We start from the raw sequence: 20,350 nt of genomic DNA, 5'->3' as shown, positions 1-20,350 counted from the left end.
GAAAGCGGTCTATTTTGTTTTTGGTTTGTTGGATTTAATAATCTGCAGAAGAACACACATTTGGGAATAGTTAACCTCATAAGAAATAACTGAATAAGAGTAATCACACACAGGCAATTTCATAAAAGATTTTATTTACAATGTTAATTTTAAATGTCAGTACTATTCATTTGAAAGAGTAAAGAAATATTTTCATCCCTTATTTAAATATTAAAACCGAGAACTTATTCCTTTAAAACCATCCCTATTATATCTATGCAGTGAGTAATATACATTTGCACACATACATAAGTGTGTGTAAGGCACAATATTTCTGAATTTTAAAATTTCCATCAAAAGTGGAACAATATAATTTAATAAGCCACGAAAACAGGGGGAAAGTACAGTTTGCATTAAGTCCACTGATTTACAGCAGGTGGAGCACTCTCTCTCTCTCTCTGTGTCTCCACAGCTGCTCATCACGCTTATGGAAGGCTGTGAGTCTCAAACCCTGAACACAACCACAGTGGGGAATTAAACCCTGAATCAGAAATCATAATACCCTCAATTAACCACAGACAATTAAAACATGACCTCTGAATAATCTAGAAATCATTGTGATCACCCACAGAGACAGTCACAGAGAGAGAGAGAGAGAATTTATAGGCACTTAGTCAGAAACTAATCAGAAAAGGGCTCAGCAGTGCTTTGATATAAGTCCTCAAATCAAAACCCATCATTCTTGTGTTTGAGTGCATTCTATCAGTGTTTGTTTGTGCTGCTCAGGTCCTGACTTCATTCCGGTTGTGAACGTCACCCTCGAAGGCAAGATTGTCATAATGAGGTGATGCATCCAACTGCTCCTCTTGCACACCTGCAAAACAATCAGATGAAAAAAAGACCAAAATCACACCATGGTTCCAGAAGTTTATTTTTCTATTCATTAACTAATTACACAAGTACATCATGATTATTACATGATTATAAACATCTTTTAAGAAAATCTGCAGCAAATTAAATTTTAGGCTGCAAAAATACAGTTGAAGTCAAAAATTTATATACACCTTGCAGAATCTGCAAAATGTTAATTATTTTATCAAAACAAAAGGGATCATACAAAATGCATGTTCTTTTTATTTAGTACTGACCTGAATAAGATATTTCACATAAAAGACATATACATATAGTCTACATAAGAAAATAATAGTTGAATTTATAAAAAATGTTCAAAAGTTTACACACACTTTTATGCTACCTGAATGATCCACAGATTTTTTTTTATTTTTTTTTGTGATAGTTGTTCATGAGTCCCTTGTTTGTCCCAGTTAAACTACCTGCTGTCCTTCAGAAAAAACCTTCAGGTCCCACAATTTTTATTTAATTTAATTTTTTTCAGCATTTTTGTGTATTTGAACCCTTTCCAACAATGACTATGATTTTGAGATCCATCTTTTCACACTGAGGACAACTGAGGGACTCATATGCAACTATTACAGAAGGTTCAAACACTCACTGATGCTCCACAAGGAAAAAAAACAATGCATTATAAACTGGGGGTGAAAACTTTAAGTTGAAGATCAGGGTAATTTAACTTATTTTGACTTATAGGAAACATGTAAGTATCTTCTGTAACTTTTGAAGGGCAGTACTAAATAGAAAAAAGGGATATTTGGGCAAAATAAGAAAAATGTACACATCTTCATTCTGTTTAAAAGTTTACACCCCTGGCTCTCAAAGCATCACGTTTCCTTCTGAAGCATCAGTGAGCATTTGAACCTTCTGTAATAGTAGCATTTGAGTCCCTCAGTTGTCCTCAGTGTGAAAAGATGGATCTCTAAATCAGACAGTCATTGTTGGAAAGGGTTCAAATACACAAAAATGCTAAAAAAACAACAACAACAAACTGTTCAGAAGAAGGGACTCATGAACAACTATCACTAAACAAAAAAAAAAAAAAACACAGCTGTGGGTCATTCAGGTAACAACACAGTATTAAGAATCAAGTGTATGTAAACATGTGAACAGGGTCGTTTTTATAATTTCAACTATTATTTTCTCTTGTGGACTATATGTAAACGTCTTATGTGAAATATCTTATTCAGATCAGTACTAAATAAAAAAAAATAACATGCTCTTATTTTGGTAAAATAATTAACATTTTGCAGATTCTGCAAGGTGTATGTAAATGTTTGACCTCAACTATATATAGAATTCTACCATTGTGTCCTGTTATTCACACTTACAACTAACATGTATATGTAAATGAATGTTTCTATGACTCTGTTAACATTATTGTGTGACATTCAACACAGATACTCTGACTTTCAGTATATCTGTATACAAAAGTTAAGTAGTATAATTAGCAAGTTGGGGATGGATTCCTAAATACTGAGAGAAATGTGATTGTGTGCGTTTTTCATACCATTTTGTAAGCCTTCAGCAGCAGCGAGGTGTTCAGTTCCATGCATGGATGCGTATCCAGAGGATGCAGTCTCACTGTGTGTGTGTGATTCTGTCTCACTGTGCAGGTCTTCAGAGGGAGAAAAAGATCTGAAATCAGGCACTGAAATCTGTGGCTGCTCCTCCACATCCATCTACAAGAAAGAGAAATTCAGAAAATAACATTTCAGCAAATATCTAGCCAAGTTTGTGTGTGCGCGTGTTGGTGAATGTTCAAAACTGAAAACTAGACATTTCCTCCAATTACAGACTTGGACTTGAAATGAAATGAATACAACCAGGCTGTTAAATAAAAACTGCCAAAGGAGGAAGAACAGACGGAGTTAATTCTCCTGATTTCCGTATACGCAGGGCACAGTGACTAAGCAACAGCTCAGTTTCTGTAAATGCAATCTATCTTTACTACAACAAGTGAGAAAGGATCCACCCAATCTTTAGTTACTGTAATAAAGTTTCATGACAGGACGGCCAATATGAGGACACATCAGGAACAGTTATTTACTTTATAACAACACTTTTTCATAAACACCCCTTACAACAGGTATGCTGTTTTTGTCACCTTGAGTCAAGGAGATTTTTTGGAACAGGCAGAACAAAAGTAAGCTCCCAAGGTACAAGAAGAATAGTTGAAGATGCTCCGGTGTTCAGAACAGTCTGTACCTAGGGTATCAACCCAATCTTTCCAGTATACTGCCAGCCAATGCCCGGTCCTTGGAGAACAAGCTGCCTTATATTAGGGCTGAGATTAAATACCAACAGGACACTAGAGACGGCAACAATTTCTGCCTTACCGAAAGATGAAATAGTTGCTCAGTGCAAATAGCGAAAATATGTGTTTTATGGTTAAAACTAGCTAGTGTGACAATGAGAACACTGCAATGCACCACATAGAAAACATGCATTTATAAGACAGAACACTGGACTTTTTTTCCCTTATCACTGCTTGTTAGGTGAAGGATGAGTCCACAGGTAACACCATCTAAAGCAACCTGTCTGGCTGTACTTCTGCCTGATTCGGGAGCAGGATCAAAGAGACTTACAAAGGACAGTGCGGGCAACAGAGTGTAACACCATAGGTGTGCTGCCTAATCTGTCATATTTTCACCGAGGTGAGCAGGACTAAGGCCAGGAAAAATCCTAGTTATGTCTCACTGCAGCAGAAAGGCAAATACCACCATAGCCTTTCTGTTCTAAATCAATACTATTACATTTTTTTTAAGGCTGGGTAAAAAATATACATTTCTCAATTAGCCTAGGCTGTTTTCAGTTAATGGAAGAAACATTGTAGGACGTCTCCCATCCAATAAATCACAATAAAGTTTGTGCTTTATTACTTTTGATATGAAAAAGTCTCAGATTTCAAATTCTGTCTATTTTATTACAGTATTCAAACAATTAAGACCATTTTGGCACTGTTTAACCAATTACAGAACAAAATAAAAATGAATAAACAACCAAAGGTATGTTAAAAGTAAGAGTACAACTTAATCTGTATCCTGTCTCATGTAATCACTTAGTCAGCATAAGACGTCAATATAACAGCTTGTAAACAATGTTATGTAACATCACATTTACCTTAGAAAAAAAACACATTCAGTCACCATATAATGACCTCTAGAGAGGAGCTTTTTGGTATTTTACAGAATTAGTTGAACTTGAGAGATTTATTTTCCTTTAGAAAATTTAACATGTACTGTACCTGATATAGATATATCTCCAAAATAATCAATACTGAATGGAATCAAACCAGAAATCGAATCACAAGATTTGGGATTTGGTGCTAAAGCTTGTGAATCGGAACTGAATTAAATCCTGAAATTTGTGTCAAAACCCATTCCTATTTTTTTCTATTTATTTTAAATATGACTTTAATCACATATATGTATATTGAATCACATTGCTGTATAAAATGTATAAATGTATATTGTGACAATAATATACATTACTGTTCTTTTTAAAAAAAAGCTACATTAAGTTTATAAAAAATTCAACAAAAACTACTAAACCTTTTCTATTATACCATAAAATGTAATTTATTTCTGTGATGGCAAAGCTTGATTGAAAACTCCGGTCTTCAGTGTCACATTATCCTTCACAATAATTTTAAAATGCTGATTTGTTGCTCAAGAAATATTTCTAACTATAAATGTTGAAAAGGTGATCTTTTGAATGGATGAATAGAAAGTTCAACAGAACAACATTTACGTGAAGTAGAAATCTTACGTAGCATTAAAAAGTTTTCACTGTCACTTTTATTCACTTTAATGCACCCTTGCCAAATAAAAGGTTTTTTTAACAACAAAAATCTTACTGAGGCCAAACTACTGAACAGTAGTCTTGTCATGTTCTATAATGCATATGTAATTTCAGGAAATAGCATTTTATTGCCTCAGTTAAACATGTAACAAATAAACTTTGAGCTGAGGCATGTCACTGCTGATGGTGCTCTATCTTCCTTAACTCAAAGCCACAATAAATGATTTAATTTATGAAGGTGACCAAAGACCAAAGAACACAATATCTCTCCCAACATTGGTCAACACAAACATCAATGAACTTCTGCTCTCTGTTACACTCTGCGTGACTCAGAACTCAAGTGCTCTATACACATGACTTGTCTCACATGGAACCAGGATTTCACCCAAGCTTTTAAACATTTGTTCCCTTTTTGCCTACCACAAGAGTAACAGAAACAACTTGGTCTCGTTTCCTCTCCCTTTTGAATTAATATTTAGTAATGCTGCTTTAGTAATGTAATTTTTCAAGAATTTAAATTGTCTTGCTTAGACTATAAACTAACACTGAGGGAAGAGGAAAGTTACAGTTTGTTTGGATTTCAACTGTTCAGCTTTTATCTTCTTATTGTTTTAGTGTGTTACCACTAAGACTGTGTCGGAAACCTGAAAAATGACACCTTATCAGGTCGTATCCAAAAGGCATTAAAGAGATAGTTCAGCCAAAAATGAAAATTCTTTTCTTAATTACCTGTAATACCATTGTTCATCTTCAGAACAAAAATTAAGATTTTTTTTAGGAAATCCAAGAGCTTTCTGACCTTGCATAGATAGCACAACCACTGATGTCACATGGACTATTTTAACAATATCTTACTACCTTTCTATGCCTTCGACTTGTCAGTTGTGTAGCAGTCTATGCAGGGTCAGAAAGCTCTCGAATTTCATCAGAAATATCTTAATTTGTGTTCTGAAGATGAACAAAGATCTTGCAGGTTTGGAACAACATGAGGGCGGGTAATTAATGACAGAATTTTCTTTTTTGGGTGAACGAACCCTTTAAGGCCTTTAAATTTTTTATGTATCATCCTGCCTCCATCTGATCCTCTGCCTTGGATACCCCAAAATCCTGTGCATGCTAGGGATGTCACAATACTCAATATAATATCGAACCGTTCGGTACGACATCCACGGTTCAATACGCGCTTGTGAATTGCGGTTTTTCGGTTTTGCATCTAAATGAATTCCTTCCTTTTATTTCTCTTGGAATTTGCTGTATGTTTGCCCACGATTTCATGTGCTAAAATGAGAAAACGCTTCCCCTCTTATATTTGAAAAAAATAACGCAACACGCAGAGCATCTTCCATTCTAAAGACATGCAATGATAAGCCTTTCTAAACCTGTTGTCCAACAAAAGTTATAAAAACAAGTTACAAAAACATTATAACTTGTTTTTAATTCACAACATCAGTCGAGTGTTTGAAATAACTTCCTTATGTTGTGATCTGATGTGGATTCTCATCACAGAATGAGGCAGACGATAAATTCTATACTCATATTCAATGTATGTCAATTAGCAATGGCTTATGAAAATACCCGAGATGGCTTGAAGAACACAGATAAACCATATATTATTGCAGACGAGTGTTTATTGTCCTTAGATTTCATCATTCAAAACGTTTACCGTTATATCTTGTTTTTAATAAGTTACAGCAATAGCGATGCTTTTATCCATATTAGAGAAGCTGGAACGGAGCGTTATTAGCGCTACTTCTTTGATGTGTTTTGTTTTGTTTTTGCACAAGGGCGCCCTCTGGCATCCAGTATGAATGAAACCCATTCTATTTTGCGTAAAAGTCTAAAAAAATTATACCTCTCTCAAAAGAAAAATTAAGCAGACACATACAACCACACTCTATCTAGTGTGCAGAGGTTTACAGGAGTATTTTGTTAATTTGTTCCAAAAAAACCCACACTGAAGTGGCAAGATATCAGAACCGAACCGAACCTAAAACCGTGGTTAAAAACCGAGATACGTATTGAACCGTGGACTAACTGTATTGTTGCATCCCTAGTGCATGCAGTTTATTAAATGGTTGAAAGAATGAAAATGGCTTCTGATAAGAATGCTTGAAAAATAAATTCTATTATGCTTTTTCACTTTTTGAATTTTAGCCAGTGTGTGGCATGTATGTTTGGGCATACAAAGCATCTAGAGTTACAAATCTCAAAGCCTACTCCAAAGGAAGATATTTAGTTTTAAAAAAAATCCCTTTTCAAGAACTACAATGAACAGCTCCTTTGGACTACAGCATTTGTTTTCTGGATGCTTTGATGTCACAACGCAGCCCATTAGAATATCATTCAAATAAATCCGGCCTACGGTAATTAAAATTGTTGGTGGGTGGGGAGTAGAGCTGCACAATTAATCGTTAAAAGATCGCGATCTCGATTCGACCCCCCTCACGATCTTAATCCAGCATTTATACGATTCAGCCAATTATATTTTATTTGTATTTTACAAAACTTTTGCTAGCCTAATTACTGCACAAACTGCTGTGAGCTGATGCAGTGACAAGTTCGCCGTTCTCTTCAACATTACATAACCATTTAAACTTCATCTTCAGCGCACATTCTGTCAGATGCAATTCATGGCGCCTCCGTCTCAATATACTGTACAACGCGGCATTCATTCACATCAAATGATAACTCAGCGGCAGAGTTCCACTCACACAGGGGCGTAATTTCCACTGGGGACACGCTTTTCAAAATCCCGTTGGTGTCCACCCACTTTCAAATGGTTTTATTAAGGTAATCTCTTGTATTGTAGAATGCACGCTCAGCGTCGCCGAGAGTTTCGCGCGGTCGTTAAAACGAAACCAAAAGTAAAACCCGCACGCGCATTCAAAAGCTATTTGCATTTAGAGAGCGACTCCCCAATTCAACAAATTAAGCTACATAAAATATCTAGGCTGTTATTAGTATGTGGGCTATAATAATTTGTGTAGTTGTGTAGATAGCTCTGTATCATGCTTGGAAAATTCGGTCACTATTTGCACTTTGAATACTGAAAGAGTACTTTGATCGTGCCAGATTTATGGACCAGCAGAGCAATGGAACCTTATGAGCATGAGGATCCATTAACCCCTTAACTGTTACTCCCATTTTTGAACAGAGACGTGAAAATGAAGAATTGAATCTTAAATCTTTATAATTCATGAACAAGAACATTTAGTAATATGATTTTGATGTACATTTTCCATGTTAATGCAATGACTGATTTTAAAATGGCATTCCAAAGGATGAATTTTGAAATTTTAAGTTTTCATCTGATATATCATTTCTTATTATTTCTAATGTGTAAAAGGGAAAAAGGCAACAAGAAAGTCTGTTTGTGAAAAAGGTCAGAACTCCTGTTATGAAGTAGATTTCTGAGGTGCACTCTTGTCATAAATTAATCTATGAAACTCTTGTCATAAATTATTTTCCTACATAATTTGTAACACAAAAAAGTCAAATATGTATTTAGGAGCCTTAGACCTTTCCAACGATATATAGTTTGTCATGATTAGATTAGGATTTATTTGTAAAATGGTGAAGTAAACTTGGGCATCCCACAGAGAGGACGGTGATGTTGATAGGCAAGTGTTTCTAGCTAAGAATCTTTAAAATCGCTTTACTCTGACACCTTTGTATGTTTATTTTTTAATGTTTAATGGTGATTTTTTTTGTTTACATTATTACATTATTTTTCACTACATTTTTTTTTTAATTTAAAGTAAAGTTTATTTTGTCTTATTTCACTGCTATTTTACTGCTGTTTGATAACCTAATGTTCAGGGGTAAATCTTTAAAATAAAGAAGTTCTCCAGAATCGTGAGAGAATCGTGATCTTTATTCTGAGCAAAAAAATCTTGATTCTCATTTTATTCAGAATCATGCAGCTCTAGTGGGGAGGGACAAAGTGGGGGATTCACCTAACTTTGGCAATGTAGCATGGATAGCTGCTTCTGGGATGCTTCAGGGAGCCGCAGGGTGGTTCGTATAAACGCGAGCATTGACTAAAGTGTCCGCAAACTGCTTCGGTCACCGCGCTGGAGCCACGCCATTGAAGTGCGGTATAGAGGGTCGAAACACACACGGAGCAGCGGCTGATGTAAACACAAGCATTGAATAGAGTGATGATAATCGGTGGTCACGTTGGAGCCGTACTGTAGACGTGTGCAGTGTGTGGTAAGAGATTTATTCATCATACAGTGTAGATAGCTTCACTAGCCTTATGGTGGAAATGGTTCCGGGCATGTATATAATTAAATAAATTAGCACAATAATGATAATATAATGCATCTGCGATCTCGTAGGCTGACGATAGGACCAACACTACTGTTGCGGATTATTTACTCACCCTCCATGCATCCTAGGTGTATATGACTCTTTCAGATGAATGCAATCAGAGTTATATTAAAAATAATCCTGGCACTCCCAAGCTTTAGAAGATCATAGACTGGTGTTTCTCTCCATCAGCCCAAAATAAGCCGACCCATAATAAAAAGTGCCTCACATGGCTCCGGAGGGGGGGGGGGGGGGGGGGGGTCAGTAAAAGCCTCCTTTAGCGATCCGATGTGTTTTTGTAAGAAAAATATCCATATTTAAAATGTAAGAATTACTTTAATCTCACTTTAAACTGCTTTGGGAAGGGGCGTGGCAGTACTGAACGCCGTCTAAGCAGTTCGCCAATTGCAACGCAGTGGGACTGCTAACCAATCACAACACATTTTGTTTTTCAGAAGGCGGATCTTCATCAAACCCGGAACTAATCAAGCCATTTGTGCCATCCTGGGGAGAAAGCTATTGTAATAATGTAAATCTTGTGAAAAAAGTTTTTTGAACCACCAAGCATGAGAGTATGTTCTAGTCCACCCCCAAAACAAAATAACGACTTTGTAAAAGAGCATAATAGGACCCCTTTAATGTCTGTGTCTCACATAAATGTAGGGAACTGAAAAAGACTTTTATTTTTTGAAGTCGAAAGTTGGACTTCACTCTTAGTTTGAAAACTCACCTCAACTCCAAGGGCTTTAAGGATGTCACACTTGCACATTGGGCAGGTTCTGTGCTCCAGTAGCCATGGCTCTATGCAAGATTTATGGAACAAATGACTGCAAACACGAAAAAACACAACAGTCCAGCAACATTAAGAAAAGAAAGGCGGGAAAAAAAATCTGATTAAAATATTGAGGGAGAATGGAATGGAGTAAAAGACATACTTGCATGTGAGAATTGATAGTACATCTCCTGGTTTATACGACTCAATACACACTGCACAGGCATCAGCATCAGGGCCAGTCTCCTGTAAAACAAACACATAGAAACAAATCATCAAAAAATTGTTTAAACTGAAGGTTCTTCAAGTTCTGTGTATATCTTTCTTTACACTATTATGTTACATACGTGGCCTTAAAAAAATGTACCACCCCTATTTTTATTTTAAGAATAAAGCAACATGAGAATGAAAGCATAACCCACAAACATTTACAAATACAAATTCATAAATAAAAATATGAACAATATAAATACAAACAAAACACAGGGCCAATCAGAAATCTCTTAAAAATAAATAGAGACTAATTTGTCTGTATTTACATGTGCATGTCTGTATTTAAATGTTTTAATATACCTGATCCCCTTGTCTCAGTGTGCGGACCTGCAGCTGGCCAATCGCCTTCTTTGCTTCAGCTTTCAGCTTTTTCTGAAAAAAAAAAGAGAACAAACAAACAGAGCTTGTGATGTGTGCTTGTCTTGGTATTTTTGGACTGGTCTCACTGGTTTTTCAGGAAGTGTATGAATACTTTAGAACTGTAACGCGAGTATCAACACAAAGTGTGCTCACTCAGATGTGTTTGCTCTGCTACACAAACACCTACAACAAAGATCAGTATTATTAAGCAAATATAAAGGAAATTTAACATTGACCTTTTAGAAAAAATAAACTCCCACAGTGAGAGAACTATACTGCTTAGTCATTCACAAGAATGCAGACACTGGAGACACACTTAAAAATGTATGAACGTCAATGCATTAGATAACCAAAAAAAGAAAAGAAGCTCTAGCTAAAACACATTCACACATACAAAAGAGTTAATTAATCCAGATTCAACACTTTCACAGACAGGAAAAGGAACTTAATTGCTGGTTAGGTTTCATAATTAACCATTGTATGAATGCTTACGAAACTGGGGCAAGACTTTCCTCTTACGCAAGAAAATTTACAAATATTCTTCTCTTCTTTAAGAAGTCAAAAATATTTTTTTTGGTCATCTCTCATTTCTTACATTCCTAATAAAGCATTTTGTATATTAAAACAGGGCAACAGTTTCTAGAATTTAAATAGACATGTTGTATTCAACCTCACAAAACATTTAGCAATGAATGGAAAAGGTTTATATAACAGACATAGACATCCCTGCCGGGCTCGAGTAACTCACCCCAGAGATGCTCACAATAAACTCTTCAGTGTGTGTGTGTGCGTGTTTGTGCCAGCATGTGTTCACAGACTAAACAGCAGGCCTTCTCAACCCCGTGTGTGTTTTTCACAGCGAGACAGTAAAGTGTGTATTCACACAGAGTAATATGAATCCCCTGTCGGACTGAAACCAAATCCACAATGCATTAAACTTCCTCTAGCACTACTCAAAAAGAGGTGAGAAATTAACACTAATCAAATGCAGGTATTTTTTGCACAGTGCCAAGTAATATGTCTTGTCTACCAGCCACTGTGGCGGCTGACGTCACGTTTCACAATAAACGCTGTAGCTAAGAAACAAGAAACACTTTTGAAGTGATCTGGATGAACAGACAAATGTGAATATCTTAGAATAAATATACTCTACAGTCTAATATGTGAGTATGGAGTAACAGAAATGAATAGTAAAATAGTAAAATCACCTTGGAGTCAAAATATGAAGGCATCTGGAAAAAAAAAAATCATTCATAAAACAATTTCAAAACTTCAAATCTAAAGCGGTTAATAATCAAAGCTGAAGTATTTAGAGTATTTTAGTACGACTGATTTTTATTCAATATTCTACATTTATATAGACTACCAGTCAAATGTTTTTGGATAGTAAGATTTTTTTAATGTTTTTTAAAGAAGTATCCAAAATACAGTAACGTCAGTAATACTGTGAAATATTTTTACCATTTAAAATAACTGCTTTCTTTTTGAATATATTTTAAAAGATAATTTATTCCTGTGATCAAAGTTAAATTGAGTGCAACATGATCTTTCAGAAATCATTCTAATATGCCGATTTGCTGTTCAAGAAACATTGCTTTATTATTATTATTATTATCAATATTTAAAACAGCTGAGTACATTTCTTTCAGGATTCTTTGATAAATAGAAGATCAGAAAAGATCAGCATTTATCTGAAATAAAAAGCTTTTGTAGCATTACACACTATACCATTCAAAAACTTAGAGCCAGTACATATATTAAATATATATTAAACATTTTTTGGGAGGAGAAATTATAGAAATGAATACTTTTATTTGGCAAGGATGCTTAAAAGTAATGATAAAGACATTTATAATGTTACAAAAGATTTCTTCCTGTTTCCTGCTTACTTTCTATTCATCAAAAAAAACAAAAAAAACTATAAATCACAGGAATAAATTGCATTTTAACATTTATTTAAATAGAAAAGTTATTTTAAATAGTAAAATTTTTGCTGTACTGTCTTGGTGATCAGAAGAGCCTTCTTTAAAAAACATTACAAATCTAACTGCCAAAAACTATTGACTGGTAGTGTATATAAATTTAATACAACAGAACATTTACCAATATAAAACACTACTGACTACTACTGACTAGATGCCATATTTAATTTAACCCAGATGCTGTGAGGGATAAATGTACAGTCTTCACAATGGCACAGATCATGTAATTTTCACAACTTTCAAAACTGTTCTATGGAGTTTGTCTACTGAAAGTTTTCAGAAAGATTCACCAGTTGTATGTTGTTAAACAGTACAATCTATTAAACACACTATACTTCTATTCCACAGCCTCGTTTTCACTCTTTTCATAAATTAAATATGCCACTATTCTGACTAATGTCCATAAGGCTAGTTATCTCAAACAGTATACATGCATTCATGCAAGACCTAAGAATGTCCTAGTGAGGAAATAAACATCATACTAATGCCCAAGAACTGAGACACAATGACAAATGACTAACTCACTGTAATTTACTGTGTCAGAAGCTATTTGTTTTGTCTGTCAACATGTTCGCCAGCAGCAAAAGGTAAATCTAGAACTCTTGACAGTCCACCTTCTTTGTATACCTTACAGCCTTTAAAAACTGTATTTCTTGGAGCTCTGTCTGATTTTTCCAGTCAACAGTGTTATCCGAAAACATGAGTCACACAGTGAATATAAAATAAAAAATTCCATGAAAATGAATCACAAAATTCTCTTGTTGCAACAGTGTCAATTCTGAGTCAGGTTGAAGAAGACATTTTTTATTCCTCACACAAACCCAAACCCAGTCAATTAACATCCTGTCTATAAATCTAGTTATTACTCTGGAATAAAAAAACATTACTCTTTACAATATCGTTCAGCCCTGCAGATCACATGTTCTGCTATAACTAAAGAATATCATTTTTTACTTTCTACATTTATACCTGCAATTACATATACCTACAACTCGTGTTCATTCACCTAAATCTATTCATTTAGCAGATGTATAAATAACGAACATTGTGATTTAACATAGATGTCTATTTGCGGTTTAAAGTATAGAATGGTTAGTACACAGCTAGAGCCAAAATAAAATGCAGAAAAGGAGGACTGGATATGATTTCATTTTCGTTTTTTATAAAGAGTTATAAAAGGAATTGCCTTTATGATTGTAATTCAGTTAGATATTTGCAGAAGAGGCTGTTTCTTTAAAGCTGTAATAATCTGCACAGCAAACTCAGAAAGTAAGGTCTGATTTTCCTGATTTTACAAAGCATTAACCAGGCAATGATTCAAATGTGGGAGAAAGCTTTAAAAGGCATCATAGCCTTTAACTTAACCACTTTCTTTCCTGTTATTCTTTTCTTCCCATTTCCCCCCCAAGCAAAATAACAAACCACTAAAACAGGTACTTTTTCAGTACAGTAATGCCTTTTGGCTTTCATATGCTTACATATTTTAGGGTATTTCCTTTTGAAAAACAGGTTTTTCAAAAAGAAAAATCCCGGTAGCAACTGAAAAAAATCCAATCTGCACGTGTGTGTGTGTGTGTGTGTGTGTGTGTGTATATGTGGAGTAATCTCTGAAAGCGTTAAGGAAAAGAAAGATTGTGTTTTTAGTTAAACTTTATCTAAACTCAAACATTTCCTTTATACTAAACTCCTAATGCCACCTTAGAAGCAAACTCCTACACATGCAGTGATGACATTAGTGCTGAAAAAAGAATGATCTCAGAACCCAGTAATGTGAAACCAGATCAACCAGTTAGACGCTAGTTACACCAGACTAATGAACAAGCAAGCATGGAGTGTGAAACTATGATTTTGTGATAAATACTGTCTTGTAGAATCGCCACGGGTTCACACAGTCAGTATTTGGATATTCAAATTCACATTTAGCAACACTCTAATATAGCCCTGTTTATAAAATCACTTGTACGGCAGATAAGCTACCGTCTGTATAAATGAGTAACCAAAGTCAATGGCCTTTCTAATCTTGTTACAGCGGTGAATGACACCTGTAATAATAATGACACGGACTATGAATATCAAAGATGGCAACTTTGATAAAAGGTAAAGTCCTATCACAACTGTGACGACAACGTTATTTAACAAGTCCAACTGAGGTGCAAGTACATTGTTCAAATCTTAATAAGCCATAAACCACAAAATGGTTAGAACCAACTCTGATGAAAAGACTGGAAATAATAACCTAAGTTTATAAAGAGCATATACAGTTAAGGTCAAAATTTTATGTACACCTTGCAGAATCTGCAAAATGTTAATTATTTTACCAAAATAAGAGGATCATACAAACTGCATGTTATTTTTTCTGTTTAGTACTGACCTGAATATTTCACATAAAAGACATTTACATACAGTCCACAAGAGAAATGTTATTAGTTAGTTAAACTGCCTGCTGTACATCAAGTCCCACAATTTTTTTTACATTTTTGTGTATTTGAACCCTTTCCAACAATGACTGTATGATTTTGAGATCCATCTTTTCACACTGAGGACAACTGAGGGACTCATATTCAACTATTACAGAAGGTTCAAATGCTCACTGATGCTTCAGAAGGAAATCCGAGTCCCTCAGTTGTCCTCAGTGTGAAAAAATAGATCTCAAAATCATACAGTCATTATTGAAAAGGGTTTAAATACACAAAAATGCTGAAAAACCAAAGAATTTGTGGGACCTGAAGATTTTTTTTTAAGAACAGCAGGCAGTTTAACTGTTCAGGACAAACAAGGGATTCATGAACAACTATCACTAAACAAAAAAAATCTTTCTGGTAACAACACAGTATTAAGAATCAAGTGCATGTAAACTTTTGAACAGGATCATTTTTATTAAACTATTATTTTCTCTTGTGAACTATATATATATATACATAAACATAATTTATGTAAAATATCTTATTCAGGTCAGTAGTAAATAAAAAAAATAACATGAATATTGTATGATTCCTCTTATTTTGGTCAAATAATTAACATTTTGAAGATTCTGCAAGGTGTATGTAAACTTTTGACCTGCACTGTAGCAATGTCTCTGTGAGTTACTACAACATCTGATTATATAGACCTTCTTGATTTTTCTCATCAGCTATGACAATTTTGAGACCTACACTAAAACTTTTCAAACTATTTTTTACTTCATATCACATTTGAAGTGATTCACTCTACATTTGAATTTAGTAGGGATGCACCGATATGAATCGGCCGATCACTTGCGCGTTTTGTCAGTAAAGCCGGTTCTGTAATCAGCGGTAAATGCCATCAGGTGCGTGATTTCACGTTGAGCCGTATATACTACACACAGCCGTTGTTTACCGACGAGCTGCGCACATTCACACTGATAATGAACATTGATTTGCGCAGCTCGTCGGTAAACAACGGCTGTGTGTAGTATATACGGCTCAACGTGAAATCAGGCACCTGATGGCATTTACCGCTGATTACAGAACCGGCTTTACTGACAAAACGCGCAAGCATGATCGGCCGATTCAGATCGGTGCATCCCTAGAATTTAGTTGTCACTTCTTGTTGCTGCATGCAACTGATATGATTTTAAAGTGCAAAACTTTATATACTTGTACAAAACCTAAAAAACAACTACTGTTTATTTGGGGTCAGTAAGATTTTTAAATGGTTTTGAAATAAGTGTATTATGCTCACCAAGGCTGTATTTTTTTTTAAATCAAAAATACAATAAAAACAGAAATGCTGTGAAATATTATTACAAGTTGTAATAACTCCTTTCCATTTTAATATATTTTAAAATTATCTTTTTCCCTGTGATTTTCAACGGCAATTACTCCAGTTTTCAGTGTGACATGATCTTTCAGAAATCATTCCATTCTAATATGCTTAGACGATGCTCAAGAATGACAAGGAAAAAAAAATCTTTTTAACATTATAATTTTCTAGCTGTAATTCAGCAACTACACTTCCCTATACAAAAATTTACAAAGGCACCCAGTTTATGCAAAAATGCTGTTACTTCCATTAATAGTTATAGTGTAAAAAAACACATTAACATAAAATCTCCTGCATATAGTGCTTGTTTTCCTAGTCATTCTTATTGGTATTTACTCACTTTGTTTTATTATATCTGTCTATAAGGATGTAGTCTAATGTCTATAAGGAAGTTAATTCAGTTTATTGCATTGCAATTACTGTCATAATGTGATTTGAGCGCAACTGTGGTTACCACAATATATTAACAGGATTGTTGCGTAAAGTACCTGTGTGCGGTTCTGCTGTCTGAGGCCGTTCAGTCTCCTCGCGGAGTAGAAGATGAAGTATCCAACAGTCGCCGCGGTAACGATGAAGAAGGAGATGGAGACGAAAAACACTGAATAGTGACTCATCCAGGGACCGTGCTGCTTCCCAACCTCTATTGCTATGGAAACGGGCACGCCCTTATCTAACAGCTGGACCAGCTCCATCCCACGGTAGTTGCCAATCATAACGGCCACGATGGTCGTGCCTAGAAACACATACAGATGAGCCAATACTGAAAACACTAGCAGCACGCATGCGCAAACCAAAACACACCATAGCGCTTGGCAACCTGATGGTTGAGATGGAAAGACGGAGTCGACAAACATGCAACTTTAAACGTGTTTACTAACACGTACACAAATAAAATACGTTATAAATTAAGAAAGGAAAATGTCGTGCACGACACACCTGTCCGAAACAGAGTTCAAGGACAGAGTTTTTTTTAACAAGATGTGGGCTCTGCATTCTTATATTTTGACTCCAAATAATTAAAAAATGACTTGTTTGCATGAACATGACAAAAATCTGACGAATAATAAAGCAATCTACCATCTATTTGACAAGGCAACAATTCTCATTTCCATTTAGTTTAACTTTATGTACTAAAATGACTAAAACAAAAAAACTAAATAGACATTTTAAAACAAAAATGACGAAAAGATTCATTTAAAAAAATATGAACCAAAATATAATAATTTATTAATTATACTAAACTTAACATTTCAAATAACATCTACACACACCCTTTAGTTTTATGACATGGCACAACGTGATAAAACACGTTTATTACTAGTCATCAGAAAAGTCTTCAGGAAATCAAGTCATTACGCAGTGAATTTTTCCTACTTGAGCTCAGTAAGTGTGTTTGTGCTTTAAAAACGAGTTGGCACCAGCTCTAAAATGCGGTACTGGTCCAGTTTCTTTTTATATCCTGGACAGGCGAAAGCAGAGTGTGCGCTCTTCCGCGTAGAGGAGGTCCTATCAGCCGTCAAGTTTACACAACTTACACAACATAACGCCCGGGTTAGAGTACAACTGGCAACTAATAGAGGCCAGAATTGATCAGAATAATGAGAGACAAGTCAACTTTCATATACACACACATGTTAAAACCTATAGCGGACCCTGTCTGACAATGTTCAGCACCTAATTTGTCGTCCAAAGCCCGTTGGGTCACTTACCTGGGTGGGACATCTGAATGACCCGATTTTCTGCCCCGTTGTCGTTGAAAATGATAGCAGCGATAGCTCCGTTCATGGCCGCGACGTTAATTTTGTCGCTGAAAGTGCATCCGTTTCCGCGCTGGATTAAAGCGATCCAGCCTCTGGATTCGTTCTTTTGGCGATAAACGGTGTCTTCTTCACAGCCATAGATCGGATCGGCTAAATACAAATTCCCCGCTACAGAAGCTTTGGGTGAGTCTTGCCCATACAGCCCCATCTCCTCTCGAAACCAGTTGGTTGCATTTTTTTCAGGGTTTGAGTAGGAAATGTTCAGGTATGCGGTGCACAGGTAACTGGCCTGCGCAACACTCGACACCTGGAAAACAGAGGCCACTAGCAGCCACGAAAACACATCCCGACTCGCAAGAAGCCCCATAATCGGCACTCCAGCCCTGCCGCTGCTCTCTTCGATTCGGTTCCAAGCACAGCTCGAAACAAATTTGCCTTTAAAATGGTTTTAAATTGTTTCCACAAACTCACGTAATCGATAGCTCCCTGTTGAGCGCCTACAGGTGTTTTAGTAACGCAACTGAAGAGAAACTCTACCTCGCTGAGGTCACTGCGCTCGTAGCCACGCCCAACCCGCTCTTAAAGCAACACGCGCTGTTTTTCTTTACCCATACTGACTTAATTATACGGTTTGTTAAAGGATGTAGGAAGTACAGAATTTCTTTGAAGTTAAAGTACAGATAGCCTACTATATCAGAAATGTGACTCCACTAAACATAGCCAACTATGTGAGTGAATTTAAAATGTATCCACATTTAACTACTGAAGTAAGGTGAATTCAGGTAAAGTGTTCCATCAGGTAAAGTGGGCCGTTTAAGCTTGATTGTACTTTGTTCAAAGGGTTTACACTTTCAGAGCATAACAATGGTTCTTAAGAAAAGGGACACTATTTCTCTAAATGATAAAATAGTTTTGGTTGATGCAATATAGTAGGTGCAGCCACACTTCAAAAGGGGGACAGTTCCTGTTTTATTACCAATATTACCTCAACAGGGTATAAAATACAAAGAATACATTTAAAAAAATGTTAGTTTTCTTGTAAGGTGTTTAAATATTGCTGGCCCACTTTGGCTGAATGTGTTAAAAGTGAAAGTGGGTCGACCTTGAACCTTTAATAATTACACCCAAATTCATTAAATCAATTTAAATTCACTGGTTATTTTATAGTTGATATTTATAATTGACTTAAAAAAGCAGAAATGAGACTGCAGAAAGAGAATATAAAGAAAAGAAAGAGAATATAAAGGAAGTCGAGACATAAAGTTGAATCTTTGGAGTGAAGAAAGAATAAGAGGAGATTTTTTTTCGTTTCGTTTGGAATTTCACACATGATTTGAGATGTGGATACCGTTAGGTTATATATTTTTGGGGTTTGTTAAATATGTTGTTAAAATGTTTGTCTGATCATATGTTTTAATAAATCATTGTGTTTTTAATTAAGATGCAGAATATTTTTGATAAATCCTGGATTGCCCACGTTACCAGACGAGCTGATCAAGAAATAGATTGGGGTACAGGACCTCAAAATGTTTATTGGTATATATCTTGCAAATAACACTTTACATAAACTGAACTCAAATGTATTATAAAAAATATTATGGCTGGACCTTAAAGTTAACAAAATAGGTAAAAAAACATCTAGGTATCTAAATTGCAAATTTTTCCAAAAGGCTCACTTCACTGAGTTCACCCTATTTAAAAAGTAAACAGTTTCTTCTTAAATCTGCTTTTGAATGCAGAGACAGACATTTTTCACATTTCCGAGCACTGATGCTGTGTTTTTAGCTAAAATTTGCAGCAGATGGTTTTCATTGGTTTTACAGCTGGATATAACGTTTTTAAAATTAATAATTAAGAACTAAGATTATGAATCATGTCCAGAGATTACTTAAGTTTATCCATTTATTCCGAAGGTTATTATAAAAATGCATTACTGTAGTTTAAAGTCTGTGACTAAAAGGGATAGTTGACCCAAAAGTGAACATTCTATCAGAATGTTCAAATTGCTCTTGTAACAAAAGTGAATGGACACCACTGGTGTCAAATTATATTGTAAAGGCAGGTGAATAACAATGTAATTTCACTAATGTTGAAATATTGGAACACAGTCATTTACTTGTATGGACTACTTTTATAATTCTTTCATGCATTGCAATGAAAGTAGTTTCTTGGGGTAACTTCAAAATATTTGGAAAACAGTGCAATATTAAACAGATACATCTTAATACATTAAATCTTGAACAAATGTTTTTTTTCCCAGCTCCCTTTTAAAGAATAAAAAAAACTGGTGTAATGTTTGCAAGTTGGCTAGAACTGAGGATGACTTTGTGAAAAAGTTATAATCATTATTTTGTCTGAAAAGTCTGACTTTTGCAAGTAAATAGACACATAATTAAAGAAATTAAGTAGTTAAT

The 20,350-nt window shown here is 35.2% G+C and overlaps 1 protein-coding gene across 1 annotated transcript; it reads right to left on the bottom strand.

The window, feature by feature from the left end:
- Window positions 1-117: 117 nt before the first annotated feature.
- Window positions 118-18,459, bottom strand: rnf128a (ring finger protein 128a). The gene is made up of 7 exons (XM_073840227.1): window positions 17,886-18,459; window positions 16,665-16,909; window positions 10,352-10,423; window positions 9,942-10,024; window positions 9,737-9,833; window positions 2,402-2,573; window positions 118-853 (listed from the first exon to the last, which is right to left on the bottom strand). The coding sequence occupies exons 1-7, from the start codon at window positions 18,301-18,303 to the stop codon at window positions 762-764; spliced, it is 1,179 nt and encodes a 392-aa protein (XP_073696328.1). The 5' UTR covers window positions 18,304-18,459; the 3' UTR covers window positions 118-761.
- Between the last annotated feature and the right edge of the window lie 1,891 nt (window positions 18,460-20,350).

The sequence above is a fragment of the Garra rufa genome, chromosome 5, assembly GCF_049309525.1.
Source record: "Garra rufa chromosome 5, GarRuf1.0, whole genome shotgun sequence".
NCBI classification, from domain to species: Eukaryota; Metazoa; Chordata; class Actinopteri; order Cypriniformes; family Cyprinidae; genus Garra; species Garra rufa.
The sequence above is the reverse complement of the archived record's forward strand: the minus strand, read 5'-3'. Positions and strand labels throughout refer to the sequence as shown.